Below are 27,569 nucleotides of genomic sequence, written 5' to 3' on the forward strand. Positions count from 1 at the left end.
ACGTTGAAAAATATGACATTACTAGTTTGTACAAGTCTGTAATTATTTGTTAGTAATAGCATAATTCCCAAGTTAACTGGTCAGTTTCCTCAACCCAGTCAATTTGTAATCCCTCCCTCTTGCTTATATTTCGTCTCAAGCTCCTTGCAAGATAAATGTAACTCTCCCCTTCTTATATCACCCCCACCCCCCCCCCCCCCAGGAATGTTAAAATGTCCCCATAAGACTCCTCGCAAAACTTGTAAAAATCTAAGCATGCAGGACTGTACTTAACTTCAGCCTTAAAACTCCACTTACAACTTATTTCCTACATTTGTTTTCCATTCACAAACAACGATTACAGAACATCTCTGTCCTCAAAGCGCTCTAGTCCCTTCTCAACTAGTCTCCCATATCACCATGTTTCTTTCAGCATTCAAACAATAATCATTCAAACTTATAATGCGCATTCCATCCAAAATCATAGAGGCACGTAAATAACCTTCATTTCCCCGTCCATAAATTTATTCCCCTCCGTTTATCTTAAAACGGTAATCTCATCTATTCCTGTTTGTTTCTAAAGGACTGCATTATTACAATTCACCACTGCTCTTGCTGGCGTCTCTCTCCCCCTGCGCTTTGTAAATTGTTACCTCTACATGCCTGATTCAATACTTTATTCAAATACATTTTACATCGTCAGGAATTGCCTTTCCGAGTTCAGCACAGGTTTCTGGTAGGAGCACCAGCAGCAGCGGTAAGCATAGACATATCTTCCTTTAACCACACGTGGCAACATCAAAGCACCCGGCACGGGCCAATTTTCAGCCACTCACGATCAATGCCGTCTATATTTATTTGAAAACGTAAGTGATGCAATGAGAGGCATTATGAAATCAGCATATTGCCTCTGACAAGATAGCGTCCATATTCCATGTCGTCCTTCCGTCACTATCAGGACGACACCTTAATGTGCAGGCACCGCACTTAGTCGATCGCGAGCAAGAAGTCCGCTTAGTTTAGTTTCGCCTAGGGACCCCCGTTTCACTCATCCAGAAACCCCCCTTTTTCTGATATCAAAATCTTCTCGTCAAGTTTTGTTTTCTTCTTCTGTAAAACCAAGTTGTTTATGCTGTCCTTCCATGGAATACATCTCCGCCCTTCCTGTCCCTCCAACTTCACCAACCAGCCCGAACCCGGCATGGTGAAGTATGGTCAAATATCCACCATGGCTGACATGGCATGGGGAGGCCTTTATCCGGCAATGGAATCACGAAGAGCAGTGATATAATATATATAGTTGTAGAATACGATGGACATATAACGTGTATTTTCTACAACCACAATTACAAAACATCAGAGAAAACATTTATTATTTCAAAACGTAAAATTATTAAATGAGCAACAAGTCTCCCACTTCATAATCTACACAATTAGCAGTTAAATAAGCTGTTCCTTACACATTCACCAATAGCGCTGTCCTAAAAAGACAATATATATAAATAACAGGCAACGTTTCAGGCAATAAAAATACTTCATGACAGAAAGATGTGACTTGTGCCATGCAGAAGGGACATTGCTTAAAACGTTGCCTATTATATATCGTTTCCTTTCAAGGGCAGTGTTAATGATGAACGTGTTGAATTGAAAATTATATATTATTTGTGCTTATGCACCCCACTGCCAAAGCAATATTATGAAACACTGTTTTATTTGAATCCTTCAAATCAAATGTTTTTTTTTATCATGTTGAACTTAGCAAACATTGCCTACGAGTTTCATTCATCGCTGGTAAACTCAAATGCAATCATACAACTCCAAACCCCTTGTGGCTGTGATTACGTGCAAACAGATGGAATTACAATGACAAAAGGGACCAAATGTAAGTTGTATCAATTCACAATTTGACTCCACCGACTGTGAATGCGTTTGAATTGGTGAGACCGGTGTGTGTAGCCGCCTTGAATTCTCTTCCCCCCCCACCAAACTTCATGCAGCTGAGACTGCTGCTGCCCTCGTTCAAGTCCAGACCTTAAGACTGCATTCGTTTTCACGTTTAGAGCCCAAATGTTGTTAATTTTAATCTCTCTCTCTATCCTCTGCGAAGCGTCTGGAGATGTGACTGGGTTTAGACACTGCTATATAAATTGTGTTGGAAGACTGCGGTGCATGCATACAGCTTGAAACCAATAAATCACCTGTTTGGTGACCACACGGATGTTGTGGTTCTGTCTGCAAATTAGTATTCTTGCAAGGACATTTAAAAATACGCATTCTCAAACAAAACGACCCAGTGTGTTAATACTGTACGATTACAACTCAATCCAATACGATGCATTAATCCGCAGGATTAGCCCAGAACTCTGTAAGTTCTGTCCGTAGCACAGTGATCCCTTCAAGACAGTACATTGTTGTGTACAGTGCACATGTGTACCTAGTATTTGGTGGGGGTTTTTTACCGGATAACTTCAAACATTTGCAGCGAAACTGATGCAAAGTTGTCACCCGTCCATCCCGAACCCAGTGCAGATTGTCACATGACGGACACGTGTTGCTTATGACACATCTTGGAAAAAAGCGGTGTTTTCACCGTATGATGTAGTCACTCAACAGCAAGAATGTGCCAGAGTTTGCAGAAGCAAAAGGTCCCAGCTTGGAAAGGGCTGACGGAGGAGCGGGGGATCTTGGTAGACAGGGCCTGGCTGGCCATGAATTTCCCGCAATGCGATTCACAGTAGATCTTGTTAGTCAAGAGTTGAACGACAATGTGTGTCGTACGCCCTCCTCCACCCGATACAGCCAACGAAATAAAGATGCCACGCGATCAAACACGCCAATCTTTTCGATAGCTGCGGCACTACGGTGTGTCGGGGAGAAATGAACATGCCTGTCCACCCTTACCAAGTTTTAAATATACCTAGAAGCTTCAAGGCACAGATAATGCATTGAATTCGCGATGTGGCTATGTGGGTGTAGAGTCGTTTGGTTTCCACCACCTGTGATTACCAAAGGAAAACTGACATCCAGGTAAAAACTAACGACAGTAGTCCCTCCGTTGACAGTGACATCGGTTAACGGTTTTTCAGTTAACGTTTCGCCTCCTATAGGACCCCATGGTTTCAAAGAACGTTAACATTCTGACTAACGGTAGTGTTTATGTTATGCACGCGGGCGTCAATTTCGGTCAGCCCTCAGCCAATCAGCGACCCCCATTTATGAGCGTTTAGACCTGGACTTTGTTTACATTGCGTTTTCTGTTTTGGCAGTGGAAATATCTCTTGCAGACTCAGCAATTTTTACTTATTTTTCTACTTACATGTGAACTAACAGTGATTTAAATGGCCCCTCGAGTGAATTCGCAAAAAGGAAAAGATAAGTAGGAAAGTAATTCGCCTTAAAACGAAGCAGCAAATTATTGATGAACATGGAAAAGGGGTTAAAAACTATTTCTTCAGAAAGAGCCCCAGATTGGACATATTGAGCGAGCACTTTTGAACCTCCAGAGGTTCCTATGGAAGGACACTCTCCTTCCAAAAATGCATTTTCTCCGACCTCAACTTCTCCATCGGCCCCCATTAAGCCAGCCATCTTCTTAGCCTTAGGTAATACAGTTTTATGCTCTATTTATTCATTATTTAACTATGCTTCTATTCGTATCAATCCTTTAACATGTTCTCATGTTGATTTATTAATATTGAGTGTTTAAATGTTATACGCTATGTTTTTAGGGTTAAAAAGGTCAACTTCCGATCATCTTGGAACGAATTAATGCTTTTAACGTGTAATTTCGATATTCGATTTAGTTATTTTGGTTAAAAGTAGTTTTCATGGAACGGATTAAAACACTTAGCCAAGGGACTACTGTACTATTTTTATAATACCAAGTAAGGTCCACTGAGCGATACAGCTATTTTCCAGAAGCGACCTGGCCACAAATGATAACTCAACGAAGTGGCTTATCACGTGGAAATGTATAGCAGCCAAATTACTCTAAACGCATATTGATCCTAAATGTGGAGGGGAAAAACTATCCTGGAGAAAAATCCACTCGACGACAGGAAGAACAAATATACAGGCACCAGGATGGGATCGAACCCACGACCTCCTGCATACCAGCAGAGGTAGTTAACATCTCGCCACCACAGCGCCTCAGGCAACATCCAGCCTGTGCATGGCATAATAACACGTAGGCCGATTGCGTAATGAACCCAGCTCATTCCCGGCGGCAGCAGCCAGTATGTATGTGTGTTGAACTTCGTTGGCACGGTACGGAGCCAACTGCGCTAATCGGAGGTTTGGGGGGGGGGAGGACAACCAACTAAACACAAAAATCAGTTCCAAAGAAATTAATATTCAATCTAGATTTTAAAGTGCACAGCTCCAGTGGATTTCCAATATCGCAAGGAAAAGCGTTCCAGACGGCCGCAGAAGAGCATCTGAAAGCTCACGACGTGGTGAAGACTGACATCGCCAGCGTGAGTGACGAGTGACATCGCCAGCGTGAGCGACCGCTTCGCCAGTCTGCAACGACCAGCGTAGTTACACGGTTCGGTCAAACAGCCCGCATGACAAACGCGGCGAGGGGAGGTCTTCATAAAGGGCTGTAAATTATCATAAATGTGATAGTTTTATTGTCCTCGATGTTGCTATACCATGAAAATCGAGTCCAGGGCAAAGGGCTGCTAAGAACCTGGTTTGCAGCGCTACATGCAGCTATATGGCAATAAACAATTTTTAGACGCCCTCGCCATCCTGCCATGCCTTGGGGCCCCGTCTTCCCGAGTGAGCCAGGTGCTGTCTGTGCCATAGCGACACTCATTCAAACACGCGGGCATAAGCTCAATGCACGCACGCTTGCTCACCTCTCCAACACAATGGCCACTCCACTTACAATGATAACATTCGGTCGAGCCCAAAGACACCACGCGCGCCACTCCACGCAAATAACACGGCCACAACTCGCGAGCCAGGAGATGTTTTTTTTAAATGCCCGCCCGGTTTCCAACAGCCCCCCGTTGAGCACGGACGTGCAGGTGGAAATAGATTTGATCTCAGTTTGGCGTCTCGAGTCGTCGATATAGCAGATGACACGCGACTAGTTAATACTTGCACGAGTGCGGGCCAGAGGCATGTGCTGTGATGCTCTGTGTACCTGTGCAGCTCACACAAACCGGCAACGTCAGAATGCAGCTTTCGCACACGTTTTGTTGGCTGAACCTTACATGCATTTGCATCCATAAATATCTATGCATATACAGTGGAACCTCGGTATACGTCGTAATTCGTTCCAGAAGGTAGGACTTATACCGAAAATGACGTATACCAAACGAATTTTTCTTCCTCCTGTGGGGTCGCCTCGATTCCGTCATTTACAAAACTCGACAGAGAGAATGTATGCGTCGTGCATCTATGTCAATGGAAGTCAGTTTGAACATTTGTTAAAATAAATGAAATCATGCAATGTGATCTGTTGAAATATAATAACCCTACACGTCCTGGCTTTTGGGCCACCCTGTAAATATAAACATCAACAGCTGAAATTAACGATGCTGCAAGAACAGACACATCGGAATGCCTTGCTTCTATTGATACTACTTGCTGCAGAAGATGATGATGATGAAATAATTTCACCCCACGAGGGTCCAGTATTTGATTGTTTAGCCAAATCCATTATAACAAATCGCACGTAGATGAAACCAAGCATAAAAAGGAGGTAACACTCAAAGATGTATGTTGAACTTCTTTCGCACCGTACGTAGCCAACCGTGCTAATCGGAGGTGCGGGGGAAGGACAACAAACGACTGCACAACAAAAATGAGTTATAAGGAAACGAGTTTTCAATCTAGATGATTTAAAAGTGGCTTCCTAATATCGGAAGAGCTTTCCAAACAGCCGAAGAAACGCGATTAAAAGTGTGCGTGATGCGGAGACGGGACACACATGGGTTCGTGTACTCACGTGCGGAACTGCCATTTCGTCGCTATGATGTTTTCGTTTCACGAGTTTACATAATCCCGCCGGACCAGATTAGCACGATCGGCTACGTACGGTGCGAAAGAAGTTCAGCGTACGTACGAATGCACATCCACCGACCATCGCTCGCTGCTCTCTCTGGCAGCTCGCTCGCTCACTCGCTCTGCGTGCAGTCCCCCCCCCCATCCCTTGCTATGCCGCGCGTGATTCGTTTGCCATGTGGTGGGCGGATGCGAATTGGACCGCCGTCAGAACGGCTTGAAGGGATGCGGAGGATGTCCGTGCAATGGGGAGATGGACCGCTTGAGAGAGATGAGTCGTGGTATCGCGGGACCGTGAGCGATAGTGACGGCGCAGTGGCGAGTCCAAAGCTGGTGATGGTCAGGAAAATTAACGTGATGATGAAAGGTGAAAGCAGATATGAAAACGACAATAATGATGAGTTTGTTGTTTTTGCCACTGCCGTCATCTCTCGTCACCTGACACAGCACGCTACGACTACGACACCGCACGTCTTCCGTATTTTCCTATCATCCACAACATTTTCCTGCATAAGGGGAGTTGTGCTGTCGTCTGCGCTAATAAGTTTACAGAAGTGTGGTGTGGTGGACAGCCATGGAATGTGCCATTCTACAAACGTTCCCTTGAAAAAGACATTTAAATTCCAATGGACTCTCACCTGAATATTGAAAGGTTTACTTATCTATGAGAAACACAAATGCCACACACCACTCCAGGTCCCTCACGGACTCCATTAGTGATACGCACAACACAGACCTTCACCGCGATGTGAGTAGCACGCTAAATCATACTCTGAGCACAAATGCAATTCTTTCACTTCTCCACTCAGGATCCATTCTTTAAGGAGGGAAACGCAACGAAGGCGCTCAACTCCCCTTACCGATGGTTCCTGTCATACCTGAATCGTCCCATTATCCATGGAACGCCCGCATCCTCAGCGACGAGGAAGGGTGCAAATGGATAACGGAAAAACTTTCCCCGTGTTTGTTTCTAGATCTCTTCTTCCTGGCGTGCTCTCCTCCTTTCGAGAGTCCAAGGCTTTCCGTCTTGGGGACTCGACTCAACCATGGCTCACAGTGAGAGGGTTAACCGCCCCTTCTCCTCCGCTGTCTGCGTCGCTTGGAATTACCTGCCTCCAGCCCAGGTCTGCTACTATTACTACGAGTTTTATTTTACCAGGTAAGGCCCACTGAGCTGTATCGCTCTTTTTCAGAAGCGACCTGGCCATCACAAATGAGAGCTCGACGAAGTGGCTTGTCACGCGGAAATGTATGGCAGCAAACAATGCTCTCAACGCGTAATGTTGATTCTAAATTTGGAGCGAGAAAACCACGCGACCACGGGGAGAGAAACACGCAAACTCCAAATATACAACAGGAGTCAGGGTAGGGATCGAACCCACTCCCTCTTCCATACCAGGCGAGGCAGATAACATCTCGCCACCGCGGCACCCTCGACTCCCTGTCCCTCTACTCAAGCACAGGGTTAAGACGTTTCCTCTTCACGACCGCCCATCTCGTAACATACACACGCTTACTCCTCCTCGTTCCCCACGATGAACAGGTCTTACACGGCATGGAGATGGAGTTGCATTTGAACCCCATGCAACAACCATTGTTGTCCCCCACCACCCCGCACCTCCGATTAGCACGATTGGCTACATGCTACATACGGTGGGCAAGAAGACCAACATACATACATACATGCGATCCAAAGTTAGCATGCAATAAGGGCTACAGATCAAACGTAATTACATTAGACATTGTTATTCTATCAGTAAGAATAACAATACACCCCTTGGGGCAGTTTAGCATTACCTTAAATAAATATACAGTACATTGGTTTCTTGTCAAGTAATCGCCAGTTTAATTCGAGTAAGCCGAAACTTCAATATGTATCCAGCCGTCACGATTCCGAAGCTAACAAGCTTGACAACTGTGCGCAGCCATTCGCAGCGCGCCTGCACGTGAGCGTGCATGGGGATCGGCGGCGCAGTGGTTAGCGCACTAAGCGACGAGCACCAGCGACGCAAGTTCGATTCTGTGGCCTCCCCCAGGTCGATTCAGCCTCAAATGAGTCACTGGGAAGAACAACGGAGGCCAGCTGTAGTGCTGGCCACCTACCCCTCATGTCCCTTGCCAGCCTTCAATAGGACCAATTTTAATGTGCAATTTTATTGAGGGACTGTGCATTTTCTTGGTGTGGTCTGGGACTGTTCTTGGTGTTGTTTTTCTGCATTTGCCCAAGCTTGGAAATTGGTGTACTCATGCCGTTTGGACTGATATACTTAATCTATTTTACATATTCAGTTGTATTGATTTGCTAACCTTTACTATACTTTGCACTACAATAGTATTTTTGTTGCATTGATTGTTGTTGTAACTTTCTGACCCGCCCCAACTGGATATCTGTGAAAAAGAGCTTCACAGCTCATAAGATTTCTCCAGGATATATAAAGATTCTCATTCTGATAAGTGCTCGCTAATAGCACTTGTCCCAAACGGTATTTCAAGGCTATACGGGGCATCTTTGTCTTTGTGTCAAATAGCTCGCAAATGGCTTGGGCTGTCATTTGACTCCTGCTGGGCAAAGGCAGCCCCCTCTGTCTGTGGTGATCCCGCTGCAAGTGGCTGGCCCATGAGCCAATCACGCTCCAGGGCTACGGCAGTTTCTACTCTGTGGGGGGGTGGGCAGAGTTAAAGGTCTGCCTCGTTTCTCCCACTGCTGCCATCAGCCACCACAACTTATATCGATCACCAAGGTTATAAACAACACTGCGTCTTGTCGCGTGAACGCTCACCACCGTTACCTTACGAGCAGCTTCTTTCGTACGGCCTATTTTGAGCATTTCTAAGAGATGCCGTTTGAACCGAATTAGTCATTCAATTTACACAACAGGCGACGTTTCGGGCAATGGCCTTTCTTCATGGCACAAAGCACATCTTTCTCCTTTATAAAGTATGTCCACTGCCCAAAACATTTCCTATTTATTGATACAGTAAACCCTCGTTAATTCGACACATATGGGGCTCTGGCCTTGCTGAATTATCAAATATTACGAATTATGTACAATGGGACTCCCTAGTGCATCCTGCCCCAATATAATTTGTTTCCCAACTCTTCACACACCATACGCATTGACACACCTGCATCCCTTCCATCCAAAACATTGGATTTGTCTCGCAGACTAAGGGATTTATACTTCACTCCCATTCTATTACTTCTTGATGTACGGTAGGTGGACATTTCTGCGGGGGTTGGCTTGCACAGAGTGCATAAACAAGGCAAAGTCCAAAGCGATGACGGGTCTGCACCGACGCTCACCACGTTCGCCGCCACCAGACCGAGTCGTTGTTTTGGTCGTGGCGTGCGGCGTCACTCCACGTGCATGCCGAAATTGGACCATTCGGTATGGCAATTCGGCTCATGGTGAATTACTAATATACTGTGTATATGCCGAAAGCGCAGCCGTGCCAAATTATCCCCAATTACGAATGATCAAATACCGAAATAACGAGGTTTTACTGTATATATATATGTCTTTTTAGGGCAGCGTTTATTGGCGAATGCATTGCATTTCTGGCCATTAGCACGGTCGGCTACGTACGGTAGCCAACCGTGCTAATGGCCACCATTGTTGCTGCTATACATTTCCGCGTGATGGTGCAAAAGCAGTTCAACATACATACATTATTATATACCTTTCCTTTTAAAGCCACGGCGTTATTGACAAATGTGTTTTTTCTTTGAGTCATTCAATTGTTTTTTTATGAGTTGGGGGGGGTAGCCCTTCCCCTACCCACCACCCACCACCTTTCACGTGTATATTGGGGAGCAGTGGCAATTTAGGTGGTCCGTGGTTTGGTGTCCGCAGCTGCTGTTGCACACAGGGGACAGAGAGAGAGTGAGAGTCTGTGATTTTACATTTGTGTGTCAGGTGTCCACATCTCCCGTGGTGTGGATCTTGGAAAACATAATCATAAAACTATTTTTATTTTACCAGGTAAAGCCCACTGAGCTATGTAGCTCTTTTTCAGAAGCGACCTGGCCACAAATGATAGCTCAACGAAGTGGCTTATATACTCTTAACGCATGTTTCTAAATGTGGAGGGGAAAACCGGAGGACCCGGAGAAAAATCTATGCGACCATGGGAAGATCATTGCAAGCTCCAAATATACACCAGGCGTCACGGTCGGGATCGAATCCACAACCTCCTGTATAGCAGGCGAAAGAGTTAACGTGTCGCCACCGTGGCACTGAGCAATTCTCTTCCAACGTCTAACAACTCAAAACACTCTTGCCTAATATCAATAACATTTAAGTGTACAACATTTTCATTAAAATTATGTTTAAATAAGTCACGGACAATTACACACAAGTGCTTGTGCGTAATAATTCCACAACGACTTTCATAGCTGATTCAGCTTTAAAATGTAAACATGCATGCAATGTATGCTTAAACTCCTATTACCCGAATTCCTATTATCCGATACGGCTATTATTTAGACTCGCAAACTGACTTTCACAACATCCGGAGGAGCTGAAGAAAAATCCACACGTCCACGGGAAGAGAGATACGCAAACTCCAAATATGCAGGCGTCAGGGTCGGGATCGAACCCACGATCTGCTGTATACCAGGAAAGGTAGTTAAAATCTCACCGCCGCGTTAATCACGCAGCAACAGCATGCCGATCCCATCAGCATCACCACCCCTCCTCCCCGCTTCATCCACACACGCACGGCCGCCATACACTCAGGGTCACACGCTTCAAACGGCACCGACTGCCCTATCTGTATCACTCTATCTGTGTATCTCCCTCCCGGTCTTCCCCCTGCCAGCTCATCCGCCTCTCCCACAACCCATGCCTCCACCCACGGGTGCAAGTAAAGGATGGGGAAGTGAACAGCTTGATCCAGACCACCCCCATTCCCCCCGAGAGACCGACCACTTAGCCACAGCACTTCACCGGACACTCGTATTCACGCTTTTCACTTGTCACGGCATGTGTAGTGGGTCCAACTGAGTCAAAGACGTTGTTCCTTTTAGAGGCAACACTTTTATTTGTAACACGTAACACAAGGGGTAACCACCCCTTTACCAGACTACAGCGAGTAACTGCTACGAAGGGTCGATCCCTCACTCGGGTCTTCCCGACCACGTGGTTGCCTCGTAGGATGGAGAGCTTTAGCTTGAGATGTAGAGCTTCCCGCTTGTAGATGTTGAGCTTCTAGCTTGTAGAATACAGCGACCCCGGTCCGAGAAGGACCCGCCTTATATCCCCATAAGGTCGGGGCTGCTCCGCCATCGGCCCCGCCCGCCTGCTTGAAAATTCTTGTTCCCTCTCGATCCTTCTCAAGAGCTCTCTCCAGACACGTGATCACTCCCTAGTCCCCCCACCTGGGGCCCCGTGTGGACATTCCGGATCACGTGTCTAGGGGGTCAACCAGAGTGCCACGGCCCGGGGCAACCTTGCCCCTGGGCTGATACTCACCCCCTCCCCCACGTGGGAGCCCCCACCACACGCTGTGCGTGGTGCCCGCACTATGCCAGTGCTCGCCAAGCCCCGCTAGAGCTGGTGTTACACAGCCACCCACACGGTGCTGTCCACGATGTAGGAACATCGAACGGCACGACCCTTCCGGGCCGGCACCATACAGTGACATCCGCAATGTCACTACACATGCGCAAACTGTGCCTGTCCGTGCAATTGTCAGATCACAAGGGCATAAATAACACTTTTCGCCAAGTTACCGATGACAACTCCTAGGTGTTTAGGGATTGCTGCTGCATTACGATGACGCTACTCGACTGTTGGGCAATAATGTCAATAAATTACCGTACGTTACGCTTGCCGTGTTTTATACGTAGAGTGTAACAAGATGGTGCTTATTAAACAGTCCACTGCGCTATGAACCTAAGTTCGATTCCTGGCCACGGAGAATGTCAGTGGTGATCTGATCCTAAAACTAAACTATTTATGAAACTATTTTTATTTTACCAAGTAAAGCGCACTGAGCTATATAGCTCAAATGATAGCTCAACGAAGTGGCTTATCATGTGGACATTTATAGCAGCCAAATACTCTAAACGCGTGATGTTGAGGGAAAAACCCAGAGGACACGGAGAAAAATTCAGGCAACCACGGGGAGAACATGCAAAATACAAATATATAGGCGTCAGGGTCGGGATCCAACCCACGATCTCCTATATACCAGGCAAGGTAGTTAACATCTCGCCCGTTCATCGACCTGCGCTAACCAGATCAAACAATCCCCATGACCACAATGGCATGGGATGCCTTCATCCAACAGTGTAATGACTGGACCAATAAGTTATTACTTTTAACAATTATTAAACGGACATTCCAAAATAGTGAGAAGAATATCCCTCATTCCACTGATTAACATCACGCTCTCTATTCGAACTACAAGCCATCACCCAGACACCAATTCGCTCTGCTATGCTTATGCTAACTAGTGTCATGTTCTGTCCTAACAGAGGACAGATACAGTCAACTAAGCCGGTCCCCTACTCAAACAAGCACAGGGCAGTGCTCATCTTCAGTGGTGGGTCTGAGCTAAATGGTAATTCCACATTCCTATGGCACGAGATCATCAGATCGACAATCGCCGATAACCTCCAAAAACAAATTGGTATGTACTTTAGGGACCCCAAAGGGAGGACTTGTGCCGACTCAACCCAAGACAGGATATTGAACTTCCTACCCTTCCACCAGTGAGCGGAATTGCCCTAACCACGGAATGCCCCTCACCACAGCATGATCAGGCAGTGGTTGTAGATGCTTGAGCATCAATAAACTACTCGTGTGCAACCTCAGCAGGAGTTCTTTGCGAAATGGGAAATATCAGGGAGTGTTTAAAATAAGTCACCTTGAGAATCAATTTTGCTGCGGATATTCGTGATCGTCGTCAGCCATCATCTATCCACTGCTAGATGAAGGCCTCTCCTCAGGTCATAATTTACATGAATTGAGGATGTAAATGTATCATCAATGACACTGTAAATACTAATTAAATTGCGCAAAATTACCCACATCTTAGAACAGATGCAAATATAATTATAACAGTGGATAATCAAATTAGCAGCGAATTGGGTCATGGATAACTGCTGCTCTACTGTAGTATACATTGCTTTAAACAACTTTAGCTATATAGTACTGTACAGTGTCATTATACATTTCCACTTCAGTGCTGTATTCATGAAATGGCTTGCCAGCCTGAATGCACGGTTAAACATTCACAGCAAAGTCAGAATCATAATCTTTATTTAGACTGGAGGAATCCGATGATCTATGAGGCGCTTTATCAGTTATGTCCAGTAAGTAAAAGTTCAGTTTGACAAGGTAAAATAACATAAGACGCCAATGTAAGAAGCAACACGGTAAACCCTCTTCATAAAGGCAGGGTATAAACAATGCACGAAGAGCGGCAATGATGTCAAGACAAATCTCAACGCGTACCATAGTATTTGAAAATGTGTCAAGTTATTTGAACGAGTGAATTCTAGCACACGCCTGTAATCCAGCACTTTGAAGGGGGGTTAGTGGCCAGGGCAAATATTATTACTGTACGGTCCTGCACTCGCATATGGGGGAAATGCTTCCTTGGTGTCGTGGTTAGCACAACTGGACTTGCGATTCTCGTCACGGTTCGATTCCATCTCCTGATGAGGCAACTGAAACAATGGGGCAACTTTCTTCAATGCCCCGCCTCTGTCCGCCCAGCAGTTATAAATCGGTAGGTCACAGTCAGTCGACTGGCAGGTGGCATAAGGTAAGGTAAAGTGTGGGTACTCCCACCGCCCTCAAAGAGGTCTGGCCAGTGTGGAAGAGTAGGCCAAACCACCTGCTAGGGAGGCTCTCTAGAGCTCCCTCCAGTGGAGACCCTTCCACCAGCAGTGGCATGAGCAAGGTATTTCAGTGCTGCGCCTTTACAATGTGCAGTACTTGAGTAGAACACCCAACTAGGCATGGTTCTAGACGGCCAGTAGACTGCAGTGCAGAAAGCACGTGACACACCTATCCGAACGTTTCCTTTCGGGTGGATTCTCCAAGCATGTACTAAATAAGTATTTTATTTTCCGGGCACTCTTGTTTCATCCACAAACAACATCAATAAAAAAAAACTCAACCCAAATCCTCCAAACAATACCCGTCAGAAAGTGAGTCTTTATAGCCTGGTGGGGAAAGAGCAATAACATAATGTTACGCGTTTCGGTATTGTGGGCCACCTCCATGAGGCATCACTGAGGGCTATGATGCAAGAGTACGGTAACATATGCACACAATGTATATTTAATAGGCCTACACGACCAAGCAGCTTGTTCCCTTAATTTATGGATTAGAAGATGAAAAAAACCGAATGGAGAAGAAATGCCTCTTATCAATTTCGCACATAATTGGAAGATACTACAGTATTCAGGCATAATATAATCTGCGGATCGATTCTCATCATCCGTCATATAAATTGCAAAGCACACAGTTCAATCGATGTTAAATATATTTTAGGCCTATTAATCTACAAAATGTTTCATCCCCCTTCGATTCCACCAATGGGAGCACATTCATGAAACGTATACGCACACTTTCCTCTGGCATCAGACGCAAGCATGTGTAGGGGTGTTAGAGAGAGAGCCCGTTATGCATGGCAGCTTATGGCAAACAAACACAGTGGGCGGGGCTACGTGAGTGCACGGGGAGGTGCTCTCTACGACGTCCGCGCCAGGCACCCCGGGGGGGCTGATTCGGAGTTATGATCCCCCGGGGCCCCACCCCTCAGCGGGGGGTTGGGTATAAAAGGGGATGTATCGGAGGGCTAGGGAGTCTTGTTAAGCTAACCAGTGAAGACTTAAGACGTCTTAGCTAGAGCCCTGGACTCCCCTGGTTCGCCGTCCTTATCAGGGCCGAACAGGACCGAGCCAGCGGCGTGGTCCCGAGATCCAGAGCCGGTGCTCTTGTCAGCGCTGGTCTGGGACTCAGGGTACCGGGCCCGACTTACCAGTGTCGGGCCAGATAGCCTCCCCTAGCCCGTTAGAGGAGGACTAGGAGGCAGGCTAGAAAGTAGCTAGCGCGTGTATCCCCAGCTAGCCGGGTGAGGGGGCCGACACCCCCTCTAGAGTTGTATGCCACAACCGTGCTGTGTGTAATAAACCCGTGTGCCTCCAACTCCGGCGTCCAAGAGTCGTGAACTCTACTACACATGCAAAGTCTGCTTTGATAATCACCACTGGCGCAAAGGTTAGCGAGCAAATATGAACATTGACCCCCCCATCTCCGCCACTTCAAAACGATGGCACTCTCATCCGGCCCAAAAAGGGGAAGATCAAATAAGCTGCCACCGTATCAGCGTCGGTTACTTGTCTAACTTAACGGTGCAATTACTAATGTACGGCTGGCGCACAATACAAACGTTGCAAACAGGAATAAATCATGGTGCAACCTCTCTTCATTTTTTTGTTTTCATAAAGGGCAACAGTTGGTTTGGGGGTTAATATCGGGGGAAATGCAATTTTGCAACAACGACAAAAAACATTAAACAAGAATGGTATCTTTGTACCTTATTACCAAACAACAAACAGAGGGTTGTGATTAGTCCGGCAGCTTATGTGAAGGGAGGTGGGTTTACGTCTGTAATTCTGGTGTCACTCCACAGGCGCTCAAAACAACGCTCATGCAAAAAGCAACAGACATACTTTTGTGCGTACATAACTGCACGCGTCTTTTTAGCGGAATGTGCTCATGCTATGGACTGAAGCCATTTGCTACACAGGCTGAAAGGTCAACTCCGAGCTATGCCATCGTGAATGTAACCTACTCACTCATGGCTTCCCCCTCCCCCCAATCTGCATGCATTTTTCATTCACAACTTATTTTTGGCTTTCAGGCCAAGTAATGATCTGGAAACATTTTGACGTGTCAACCTCCGCCGTCCGACACAACCAAACAAGTGAAAGCATCACGTGCACGTGCGTTTGAATATGCCAATTATGAGTGTCGTTTCAACTCACTGGTAAGCTGAACAATGTCGTGACAACCGAAACGTAGCGATTTAGAGATGCCTTTCCACTGGAAACTGCGTCAACAACCTTCAGGTAAGTGAGAGAACATGCCGTCAGGGTGGTGAGATGACCATAATTTGGCTAGACCATTGCGCGGCCTCCTAACCCAACAATCAGGGTGCCGTGGTGGCGAGATGTTAACTACCTCACCTTGGAGTTTGAAAGTTCTCCCCATGGTCGGGTGGATTTTTCTCCGGATCCTCCGGTTTGTCCCTCCACATTTAGAATCAACATGTGTTTAGAGTATTTGGCTGCTATAAATTTGCACATAAGCCACTTCGGGGGGCTAACATTTGTGCCCAGATCGCTTCTGAAAAAGAGTTATATAGCTCAGGGAGGCCTTGCCTGGTAAAATAAAAAGGTTTTATAGTTTAGTTCATCAATTCTGAATAATAACATTGGCTGGGAAAACCGCAGGCGTTAACACGGTGCATTTCATTAATTCCTTTCAAACGAATCCCATTGTTAATTTCCACCAGTGAAAGTGACTGGAGAAGAGGCACTGAAGAGATGCACACAGGAAGAGAAAATGAGTAGCCAACCCCATGCAATAATGGGACTTCTGGCATAGAAGATCTTCCATACATTTTGGCCAAACCTTGCTCCAATAAAATTCAACAGATAACCCTAAAGAACATTCGCGCTCCTGAAATGTGTCCTTCGACAAAGACTAAGGTAGGCATGGATAATTCTGCTTACGCACGGTGATAGAGACTTGTGATTAAAGCCATGTAGTTACAGCACAGCATTCAAATCTGCTACTGGCTGATGCTTTTGAGTTTCAAGGATGCAAACTGTACAAGCCGTAAACCACATGACTGGCTTCATTCGGCTTTCAGAACCAAGCTGGCTATTTATGAACCAAAACTAAACGCCAGTCTGGCAATTGAAATCATTTCGGCACAAAATAGGCTTGAAAAATAAAAAGCGCTTTAAAATTGCAACCATTTAGGAAGGCTGAACACTTCTCGTAACACTACTTCGGATTGGAGCTGTTCTGCTATAATGCTATAGGTACAACATACAGTGTATACAAATACAAAGATCCCCTATGTAGCCTTTAACAGACTTTTGGAGCAAGTGCATTTAGAGAGCACCTATTAAGGCTAGCACGGGACACGACAGGGTGGGTGGCCAACACCATGCCTGGCCGTCTTTGTCTCCCCACGTGCTGATGTTTCCACACCACACCAGGTACTCATTTAAGGTGAAGTCAACCTAGGGGAGGCCAAGGACCGGTTCAAATAACCGCCACTTTTATTGGTAGTGAGCGTGAATCGAACTCTGGTGACCGGGTAATGCTAACCACTGTGCCACCGCTCCCCACAATACACAATGCAGAGTAATGTATTGTAGAGTACATATGCGGTTCACATTTTCATACTTTCTGTAAACTCATAAGGAATAATACACATCAAAGGTGATTTCGAGACACAAAAATGTACAATTGCGACCACTCAATCAGTACTCCCATCATGGCTTGCATGTCACGTGACATTGCCACACTGCATGTGTAATGTAGACCTTATTTTTTAGACCACAAACTCTGCTTGTTGCCATACGATGTATGTAAATTGTTGCAATCGGATGTATGTATGTTGAACTGCTTTCGCACCATACATAGCCAACCATGCCAATTGCCGATGATTGTGCTGATCGTGATGTTGGACAGCAGTACTGTATAAGCATGAGACAACCCAAAACAGAGGACTGGTTTCATCCTTGCAATTTATTTGCACCATCTCCTTTGTATTATTTATCATATACGTCATGCATTGCCCTTCTTGTATTAGCCCATAATGTTGGCTCTGTAAGCTTAATTGCAACATTAACATACTGTATTATGGATATGATTCACACAAATCTTGCGTCTCAACACATTTAAATCAATAATTTCTTTACGTTCCCAATGATGAGGCACGTAACGATTCACCCTCCCTCCCCTGCGCTGTTGATAAAGTGCCACTATTGGATTCTAGCACACACTGCCATCTCGTGTGTACTGCATCTTTGTATTGTACATTCCGTGCATTACGTCTCGTTCATTCTAGAGTACTGGCCTGCAGGTCGGTGCATGAGCGAACAGTTTGCATATAATTCACATCGTTCGCGAAGCCTCGAGCATCGGAATTCATTTCGATTGACGAACGGATGGATCGGTGCATGCCCAATGGTTAGCGGTGAGAACAACAGCTGAGGCTGATAACAGCGACGGCAGCATGAGCGGCCGCTCTTCTGCTCTGCGCGTCGTCGATGACTTCGATGGCGAGGACGGTCACTGCCTTCGCCACGCCCGGTCGCCACTCCCAGGAGGACGGGCGCGCGCACACAGTGCCCGCCAACAGTACGGATTATACAAGAACGACAGGCGAAACCTATAACAACGACGACGGCGGCGTGAGTCTGCCGCTGTTCTGCTCTCCGCGGCATCGATGACTTTGATGGCACGGAGAGCCGCTGTGTTCGCCACGCCTGGTCGCCACTCCCTGGAGGACGTGCGCGCACACAGTCTCCGCCACAGTCGCCTGTAGCAGCACACGGCTCTACACTAAAAACGAAACTCTGAACAATTTTTATTTCACATGTTAAGGCCCAATGAGCTGGATATATTTTTTTCGGAAGCGACCTGGCTGTGACAAATGATTCAATGCGGGATATAATTGTTTTTTACACCTTTTTAAAAGAAATTTAAGTTGAGAGCTTTCTTTCATTGTTAATAAAAAGATGACAATCCATGTGAGGGCTAGAACTGGGGTGTTGGGCTGGGCCCCGAAGCACAACATTTTTATTTGGCCCAACCCAAGTTCATTCTCTTAAGAATCTAAAACTAAACTATTTGAATGTTCCCAGGTAAGGCCCACTCAGCTACATAGCTATTTTTAAGAAGGCATCTGGTTGTCACAAATGATAGCTGAACGAAGTGGGCTTATCATCATATGGACATTTACAGCAGCCAAATACTCTAAATGCACGTTGATTCTAAATGTGGATGGAAAACCCAGAAGATCCGGAGAAAAATCCACGCGACCACGGGGAGAACATGCAAACTCCAAATATACCGGTGTCAGGGTTGGAATCGAACCCACGACCTCCTGCATACAGCGGAGGGAGTTAATATTTCACCACCATGGTGCCCTAATGTGTTTTATCCGTGTCACAATCAATGGCAAAAAAACGTGCACGGACAGCAGTAAAATCTTCCACTTTAATTTTTTTTTGTTTTAGTGGCTAGAGTTGCTCATAAAAAGTCATATGATCTGCAATAATCAAGTTTTGTTGTTGTTGTGGAGAACATAAGGACGATTCTCCTCATTAACCAATTCACTCATGTGTGACAGGACCCTAAGACTGCCATGGATATTGCTGGAAGAAAAAAAGCTCATCTGTTACAACGTTGATGCAAACGTTGATGGACCGCCCAATTGAGGTTTCTTTCATCGATGGAAGGGAGTTGTGCAGTTATTGCAGATAACAGGTTACGAATAATACGAGTGTTTATTGCTGGTAATTAGACAAGGCCACCTCCGCTTAAAAAGCCGACAGGAGTTTTACTGTATAGGCTTGCGTGGGAACGTAATTATGCAAAGAAAAAGATGCTTTACCCTTTCCGGCAAGAATACCGATGTTAAGATGTTCAAACACCAAATAGACACCCATCACAGGGCATCAAGTCCGCATTAACCACACATGCGTGTGGTAAAACGTGCACGTCTATTCTTTTTCTTTTCATCATCTTGAGACTGGAAATAATAGTCCCATAAAAACAACATCATTGCTCGTGTTGATATAATACTACCTTGTTGACATACGTGTGGGTGTCATTCACCAGCAGCAGCGTGAATTACGATGCATGAATTGCAATGTTTTATTCTAGTTCGTATCTAGTTTGGCAGCATTTCCAAAAATTAACTATACCTTGCCGTATCCTGGACCTAGTATTTCAGCCGAGCCTCCCTTGAAACGAGACATTTCTCACTTAGGCTCCGTCCCGTCTGTGTGCGAAGATTGCGAATCAATGACCAAAATGATACCCGTTCACGTATAGCACAGAAGCTCATTCTGCAGCGCCTGCCACTCTGTACACAGCACTGCTCACAACACGTTAACTATATAGACCCATTAAGCTCTTTAGCTATTTTTTCAGAAGTCACCTGGCTATCTTAATTGATAGCCCCCCAAAGTGGTTTATCATGTGGAAATTTACAGCAGCCAAACACTTTTAACGCGTGATGTTGATTCTAAATGTGTAGGCAAAAAAAAGGGAGGTCCCTGAGAAAAATCCACGCAGCCACGAGGAGAACATGCAAGCTCCAAACACACAGGCGTCAGGGTCGGGATTCAAACCCCGACATCCTACATACCAGGCGAGATGTTAATGTAATAAAAGTGTGACATCACGTAAAAATGTACACGGACTTATTTTATGTTGCATGACTACTGTGGTCTTAATATGATACTGTTTTCACAAAGTATAGGATTCTCTATTGATCCAGTGTAAATAAAATAAAACCCATAAAAGTGGAAAACAAACTTTGAAAACCAAAACCAATGGTAATAAATCAGTCTTCTCAGCGCTCTGATTTATTGATGTCGGATTTACAAGCTACATATATGTTGCATACAGTATTAATATATATACGGTGTCATGCTAACATTCATTTGCCTTGCAGCAATTCAGCCCAGAACAGTCTCTGGCAGCTCAGCAATGGCACACTGCCTTGGCAGGCACGAATATAGATACACACACACACCAAACGACAAAGATCCCCCCCCCCCCCAATTAGCTGCACAGGCTCTAAAATGCTGAGAGTGACTCCCCATTAAATATGAAATGGAACACAAGGGGAGGTGTGGGCAGGCATTGTCTCCCCATCACTGAGTTTGGTCATGCACCAGGGTACTGTACTCGTTTTAAGATGAGTTAATCTCGGGCAGGCCCAGGAGCCAGTTCAGGTTCCAATCGGCACTGCTGTTGTGCATGAGCAGGAATGAAACCTGGGTGGATGGAATTGCAACAAAGTGGCCCAATTGACTGTGCCACTCACTGCTCCACACGCACACTTACAGCATGCACATTTAGCCGTGTGCTATTAAGGCAACAAAGACAACGATCCCTGTATAACCTATAGCAGCCTGTTGGGGCAAATGCTGTTCGCGAGCACCTAAGAAGGCCGGGTCGGTGCGCTAGGGGGTGGATGGCCAGCACCACACCCGACTGCCTTTATCTCCCCAAGCAAAAATTTGAAGGAAGAGACCCAAGACCAGTTCGGATAATTATGACTGGTGTTGGCCATGAGCAGGAATTGAACTCGTGTCACCGGGTTGGTAGCGCAGCACGCTAACCGTTTATCCACCGCTCCCCGCAAGGGGAAATGGTGGCTCATTCACATGCAGCATGGCGTTACGTGATGATTCGAAATGAGAATGTTAATTTTATTTTAATACAATCATCAATAACAATGTCACCGGCCAACTCTTTTCACACACTTGTAAAACGAACCGTGCCTTATAATTCCGAAAATTAGTCAAAGATATTTTCATATTTTGTGAATTTAATTAAGGCTTTTCTAAACTCGCAATCGATTACAACCTATGCTCAAAACGTAAGTCTTCACGAGATGCATGCAACCACATATGCATTCGAAAACAAGCTTGGCAAAGGGTTGGCAAACGTGGAACTGTGGTGGATTGCAATGCAAATTTGGAAGCCGTGATTTAACACAAAAGCCTAAATTCAGGCGTGGAGATACGTGTTCGCTAAATCTGCTATAGTAAGGAATATAGGTATTCCCGCAAACAGATCCCCTGCAGCAAAAGCGAGTGATAAAATCACTATCGATTCCAAGTTCTGGGGAGAAGCATGCTTGCAAAGACGGTGCCTCTTGCGAAGAACAGATGCTTGTAAGAGTCGTAAATGGTCATGCATAACTGAAAAGGAGCCTGACATGAAAATTTACATATCTTTATCTTTTTATACATGTAGTTTTGTGTTTTCTAATTTTTAAAAGTCAGTGTTCCCATGCCTAAATGAGCATAGGCCAATGCTTATCTTTTGGGGGCCCAAATGCAGTTGAAGCAAACGCCACATTTCAATGTCCAGGGTCAGTCTCCCCATTACGAACGCTACATTAACTGCAAGGTATGGGTTTGTGTGTTTTTATGCAAGTGCTGTGTACTTGCACATACAACGATGTGTAGATAAATCATTGTTCATCGTGTATACCCGTAAGGTTTAGTTTTACACACAAGAGGTAACACGAGCCCATTCGCACCTTAAAACGATGGGCACAGGACACCCCGTGGCACTTGAGCGGAAAATTATCAGATTGTAAACATTCAATTTAAAAGAACAACAAAAACACAACTTTACTGTTTATAGTACACTGTGAAACAACACCTCATGCCGCACTATAAATTTCGACCAATGGAATATAATGTGATTGCCAAGCACGCTGGCAAAACACCAAAATCACTAGGTGTCTATGAGCTGTTTTCATGGTGACAAATGTGTGCCTTTTTTTGTTGCCAAACTGCAGAGTGCATATATTGATAAGGCCCTTGGGGCAGAAGGCAAGGTGTGCAATTTCACACAAGTGAGCTAATCGCTCGAACCAAAACTCCACCGACATAAAAGAGCCTCGAATAAGTGAAGCTGCAGCTCTCAAGAATGGCAGTGAAAAGCGTGTTAAAAGCAATTTATGGCATCGCAAGTGTTGTGGCACTTTGTGCAAGTCGACTCATGCAGTGGTGGGCTACCTGCGGTCTTGCAGGCCCACCTGCCCGCCCTCTGGAGCCACTCACGGTGGCCTGGTCTAAGTGTGTCAGGGTTACAAGGTCGCCCCCTCATTATACGCTCAAAGTGCTTGCCACAAATGTGAACCACAATACCTTGCCGATCTCGTAAAGGAGCATCAACCATCGCGTAAACTCCGGTCATCCTCGCAGCGGCGGCTTTTGGCTAACCGGCACACGAAGACGGGTCACTGCATCGTGCGCTTTCAGACGCGCTTCTGGAACGCTCTTCCTTCTGATATTAGGAAACCGCTAGAGCTATGCACTCTAAATTGAAAACTAATTTCTGTAGAACTGCTTTCTGTGTTTCGTATATTATCCTTCCCCCCGCACCTCCATGAGCACGGTTGGCAGTGTACGGTATGAAAGAAGTTCAACATATGTACATACATATGCATGGGGTCGTGGTTAATGCACTAGCACGATTTCAAGCTTGCGGCCCACTCAGGTGAAAGAGGGCTGCTCATGTGGCCCACTGACTTGTCCAGGTTGCCCATCACTGTTCTAAGGCGTCGCCTAAGGCTGCTGGTAGCGTAGGCTTCCGTAACAAAACACTTGAGCTTTACGTCATGTTTACATTTATACGGAAAGTAATAGAGTGATGGACTGCCCAACATATACGATTCAGATATTAAACTATCAATTCACAGCATTTCATTACGTTTAACCCCGAGTAAAAAAAATTGAAACTGGGCAGCAGACGGTCATGATTTAGTTTGTTTACACTAAGCTGCGTTATTGATGGAAGGGAACAGTAGCAAGTTGGCAAACGGCTCAACACACTAAATAACTGCTTAGACAGCACATCTTGATAACTATCAGACCCTTATCAGCCGTCAACTTTGCACAAACCAATCAGCTCAGTAGCTCAGAGCTCGTCCGTGAAATAAATGACACATCTCAGCCAGCTGTGTAAAATGACGAGAAAGCCAATAGAAAATTATTTTACACGCGGGCAGGAAACCAATTTGAAATGGTGGTAGGTAGTCCGTGTTGGAGTTTAACAAAGCGTAACAGCTAATAGTGCGGATGCCTGGCCACTTTCCAGCGGAACATTGGACCCAGAGCCAAGGGTGGCACATGCCTATCAGCAAAAACCTACAACCGCAGATGGCCTTCTGTGACTTGGAGAGGCCATGAGAATATTTATTTGTACTGGAGGAATCCGATGAGCTATAAAGCTCTTCTTCACAGATGTCCAGTAGGAGCACGAGGTCAGAACGTTGCAACAACAAACAATACAAAATCGCGATAGGAGTTCAAAGTATAGGAAAGGTAAACAAATCATTTAAACAAATATATACAAATATAACTAAACTATGTTTTAACTTAGCAGGCAAAGCCCACAGAGGTATTAACTTATTTTTGAGAAGCGACATGGCCACTACAATTGATAGCTCAACAAAGTGGCTTATCATGTGGGGCAGAGGCACATTTCATAATCGGGAAGCCCGTTGAGCAACTTTTAACTTGCACTGCAGCTTCTAAACCTGGCGGCGAGATAAGAACAATCGTGGCTGGAGGATGCATCGGTAGCCCGAGCTGGCTGCATCCGACGCTGACGCATTTTCGAGTAACCTGAACTCGACCGGGTCACCTTCACCGATGGTCGAATCCACAATCGTGTTTCTGCGCGTATCTCTGCAGTGGTTTGTACTAATGAGTGTTCTGCGCAGAGTACTGGAGTCCGCCATAGGAATGTGGAATTTATACCAATAACTCAGGTCTACCCATGGAGTTGAGGGGCCCGATCCGTGCTGATTTGAAGGCGGTGATGGAGTGATTGCTCAGAGCATTAAATCAACTTGAGGGTATAAAGCAAGCTCTTTAACGTGAATGTGACATTTCATTGAGGGGCTGCGTGTTACCTTGGTGTGATGTGGGACTGTTTTGTCATAGTTTTTTTGCTGCCTTGCCAAAGCTTAATTAATCGGACCCATATAAGTAATGTATTCATAATTTATTGATATGTAGTGATTTTGCTTATTACCATTTTATTTATTTTGCACTCCAATCCGATTTTTGTTGTTGTATTGTTTGTTGCTGTAACTTGCTGACCCAGTGCCCATACTGCCCCATCTGTGGAAAGAGCTTCACAGCTCATCGGGTTCCTCTAAACAAAGAGTCCGATCTCCTGCGTTGCAGCTCCGCGCAGACAGGCTGGAATTAAAGAGTGACATTTGCCGCAGCAATCAGCGTGCGGGTATTGTATTTGATGCAGGTCGTGTTGTGTAACACTGGACACTTGAGACCGTGGGTAATTAATAGACGCCACCGGCAGCTATATCAGGAAGCATAAAGGGGGCAGGGGCAGGCAACACAAACATAGGTGGCTGTAATTGCGGATGACATCAGACGCGACGATTTTTTTTCTTTGACGCTTGCTAATAAATGTCACGATTTGAATTCAACTTCCAAAAAAACAGCCATCCGGTCACCACCCCCCGTGCAAATTGGAACCTCGACAATGTTTAGAAAGCCCCCAAAAAAATCCCTGAAAAAAAAACAAATAGACTGCAGCCTTAAACAGTTTCGAACACATGCCCAGAAAACCCTGCTAATCCCAGCAAACGCTGAACAAGGTATTTATGCCGGGTCATTATTCCGTGGCTTAAGCCCAGATCCGCCCATACCAATCCCGACCATTCAACCCCAAGAGCTGCAGATGCGTATCAGCTGATCAGGCTCAGACAAGCGTGCATCATCAGCACGCCCGCACATACATAATGCACACACACACGCACACTCACATTAACACACAGTGACTGCGGTACATACAGCCGCACACACATTATGCACACACGCCCAGTAACTGCAATACCCGCAAATACATAATAGACAAAGATCGACTACCCCCGCAAGTGCTGTTAGCGAGTAGCACCCATGAAAGCCCGCACGGTACACAAGGCGGGTGGGTGAACACCAGCACCACGCCCGGCCGCCTTTGTCTCCCCAGTGGTGAAGTTTAAACACCGCACCAGTTACTCCTTTGAGTCGACCTTTGGGGAGGAACCCAAGAACGGTCCAAATAATCGTGAGCGAACTCGCGTGGCCGGGGGTTCGTAGCGTGGCGCTAACCGCTGCGCCACCGCTCCCCGCCTACATAATGCGCACACCACGCAACTAACCCCCCACCCACCCACCAGTAACTGCGACACACACACACAGTGACTGCGGTGTATAGACACTGGGGTATTGCAGTATTCCCTCGCTTCATACATAATGCACACAGAGTGCGTGTGACTGCAGCAGTAGACACATGCAGACACCGGGGGAACACACACACTCGCACACACACACACACTGCAGTACACGCACATACACATACAGCACAATTGTGCTTGCAGTACCCAGACTGCAGCACACAGGTGACATGCACAGCCCCACACATTGACGACACCATCTACGGGCACGGCAGCACACAGGCACGCACGTATACATAGTCACTGTAACGCACACGCATACACGACATGGTGAGCGACACGCACTGGGTGAGCGACACACATGTTGAACAACTCACGCACACGGTGAGAAACTCACTCATATATACACGCAGTGATCATCTCACACACACACAGAGAAACACACTCACACACGCAGTGATCAACTCACACACACCACACGCATGACGATGAGCAACGCCTTACAGGGACGGACGGCCACAGCCCCACTGGGTCGCACCCCGCCCAGGGCTGAAGGTCAGCACCGAGCACCGAGTGAACTCCGACCACCACCAACACCAACCACCACCACCAACTACCACCAACCACCACCACCAGCAGCATTCGCAAAGTCCACACATTCCCACAGTTCATTTGCAACACAACGTGAGACACGCAGACACACGCAAAGACACACACCACATACACACTCCACACACACACACGCAGAGACACACTCCACACACACACGCAGATACACACGGAGAGACACACTCCACATACACGCAGAGACACACCACACACACCACACACGCAAAGACATACGGAGAGACACACTCCACATACACGCAGAGACACACTCCACAGAGACACACACCACACACGCAGAGACACACTCCACACACACAGAGACACACACACCACACACAGACACACACACCACACACACACGCACACACCACACACGCACACACAGAGACACAGATATTCACCACACGCACACACAGAGACACAGACACTCACCACACACACCACACACAGACACACAGAGACACACTCCACACCGACGCGGATCAACCGCCCTCTCACCTCCGCTTGCAGGCGCATGTCTTGTGCGAGGCGTGCCGTGCCGAGAGAGTTGAGCGCCGGCGGCTTGCGGGTGAGATAGCGAGACGGACAAGACGGAGGAGAGAGGGAGAGACGAGAGAGGGGTTGAGGGGGAGGTTGGCATGGAGGAGGGGAGAGAGAGAGGGGGGGGGAGTCTGAGAGGAGGCTGCGAGCGAGAGGAGCGAGAGAGGCCGCACCGCGACAGCTCCCCACACGCACCACGCGCGAGCCGGCCACTGACGGACCACGCCCCCTCGCGGGTCATGCCCCGCCCATAGAGCCGGACGCCCCGCCCACAATTATGGCAGCACCGCCCATAGAGACGGACGCCCCGCCCACAATGAGAGGGAACCCCGCCCACAACGCATGAACCACGCCCATCGAGACGGACTCACAGGGACACTTCGGCCTTCAAGGCATATGAGGTCAGGTTTAGGGCATTTGAGGTCATAACT

At 46.4% G+C, this 27,569-nt stretch overlaps 1 protein-coding gene across 4 annotated transcripts in view; it reads right to left on the reverse strand.

The window, feature by feature from the left end:
* Positions 1-27,360, reverse strand: part of LOC144943969 (la-related protein 4-like) — an 82,150-nt gene extending 54,790 nt beyond the window's left edge. For 3 of the 4 annotated variants that reach the window (XM_078871919.1, XM_078871899.1, XM_078871890.1), the window contains exon 1: positions 27,097-27,360. In XM_078871919.1, coding sequence (XP_078728045.1) covers positions 27,097-27,114 — 18 coding nt within the window. In that variant the 5' untranslated portion in view covers positions 27,115-27,360. Of the gene's footprint in view, positions 1-5,938; positions 6,088-27,096 lie in introns of those variants that run through there. The other variant, XM_078871909.1, reaches the window with a different exon arrangement.
* Between the last annotated feature and the right edge of the window lie 209 nt (positions 27,361-27,569).

The sequence above is a fragment of the Lampetra fluviatilis genome, chromosome 2 (assembly GCF_964198595.1).
Source record: "Lampetra fluviatilis chromosome 2, kcLamFluv1.1, whole genome shotgun sequence".
NCBI classification, from domain to species: domain Eukaryota; kingdom Metazoa; phylum Chordata; class Hyperoartia; order Petromyzontiformes; family Petromyzontidae; genus Lampetra; species Lampetra fluviatilis.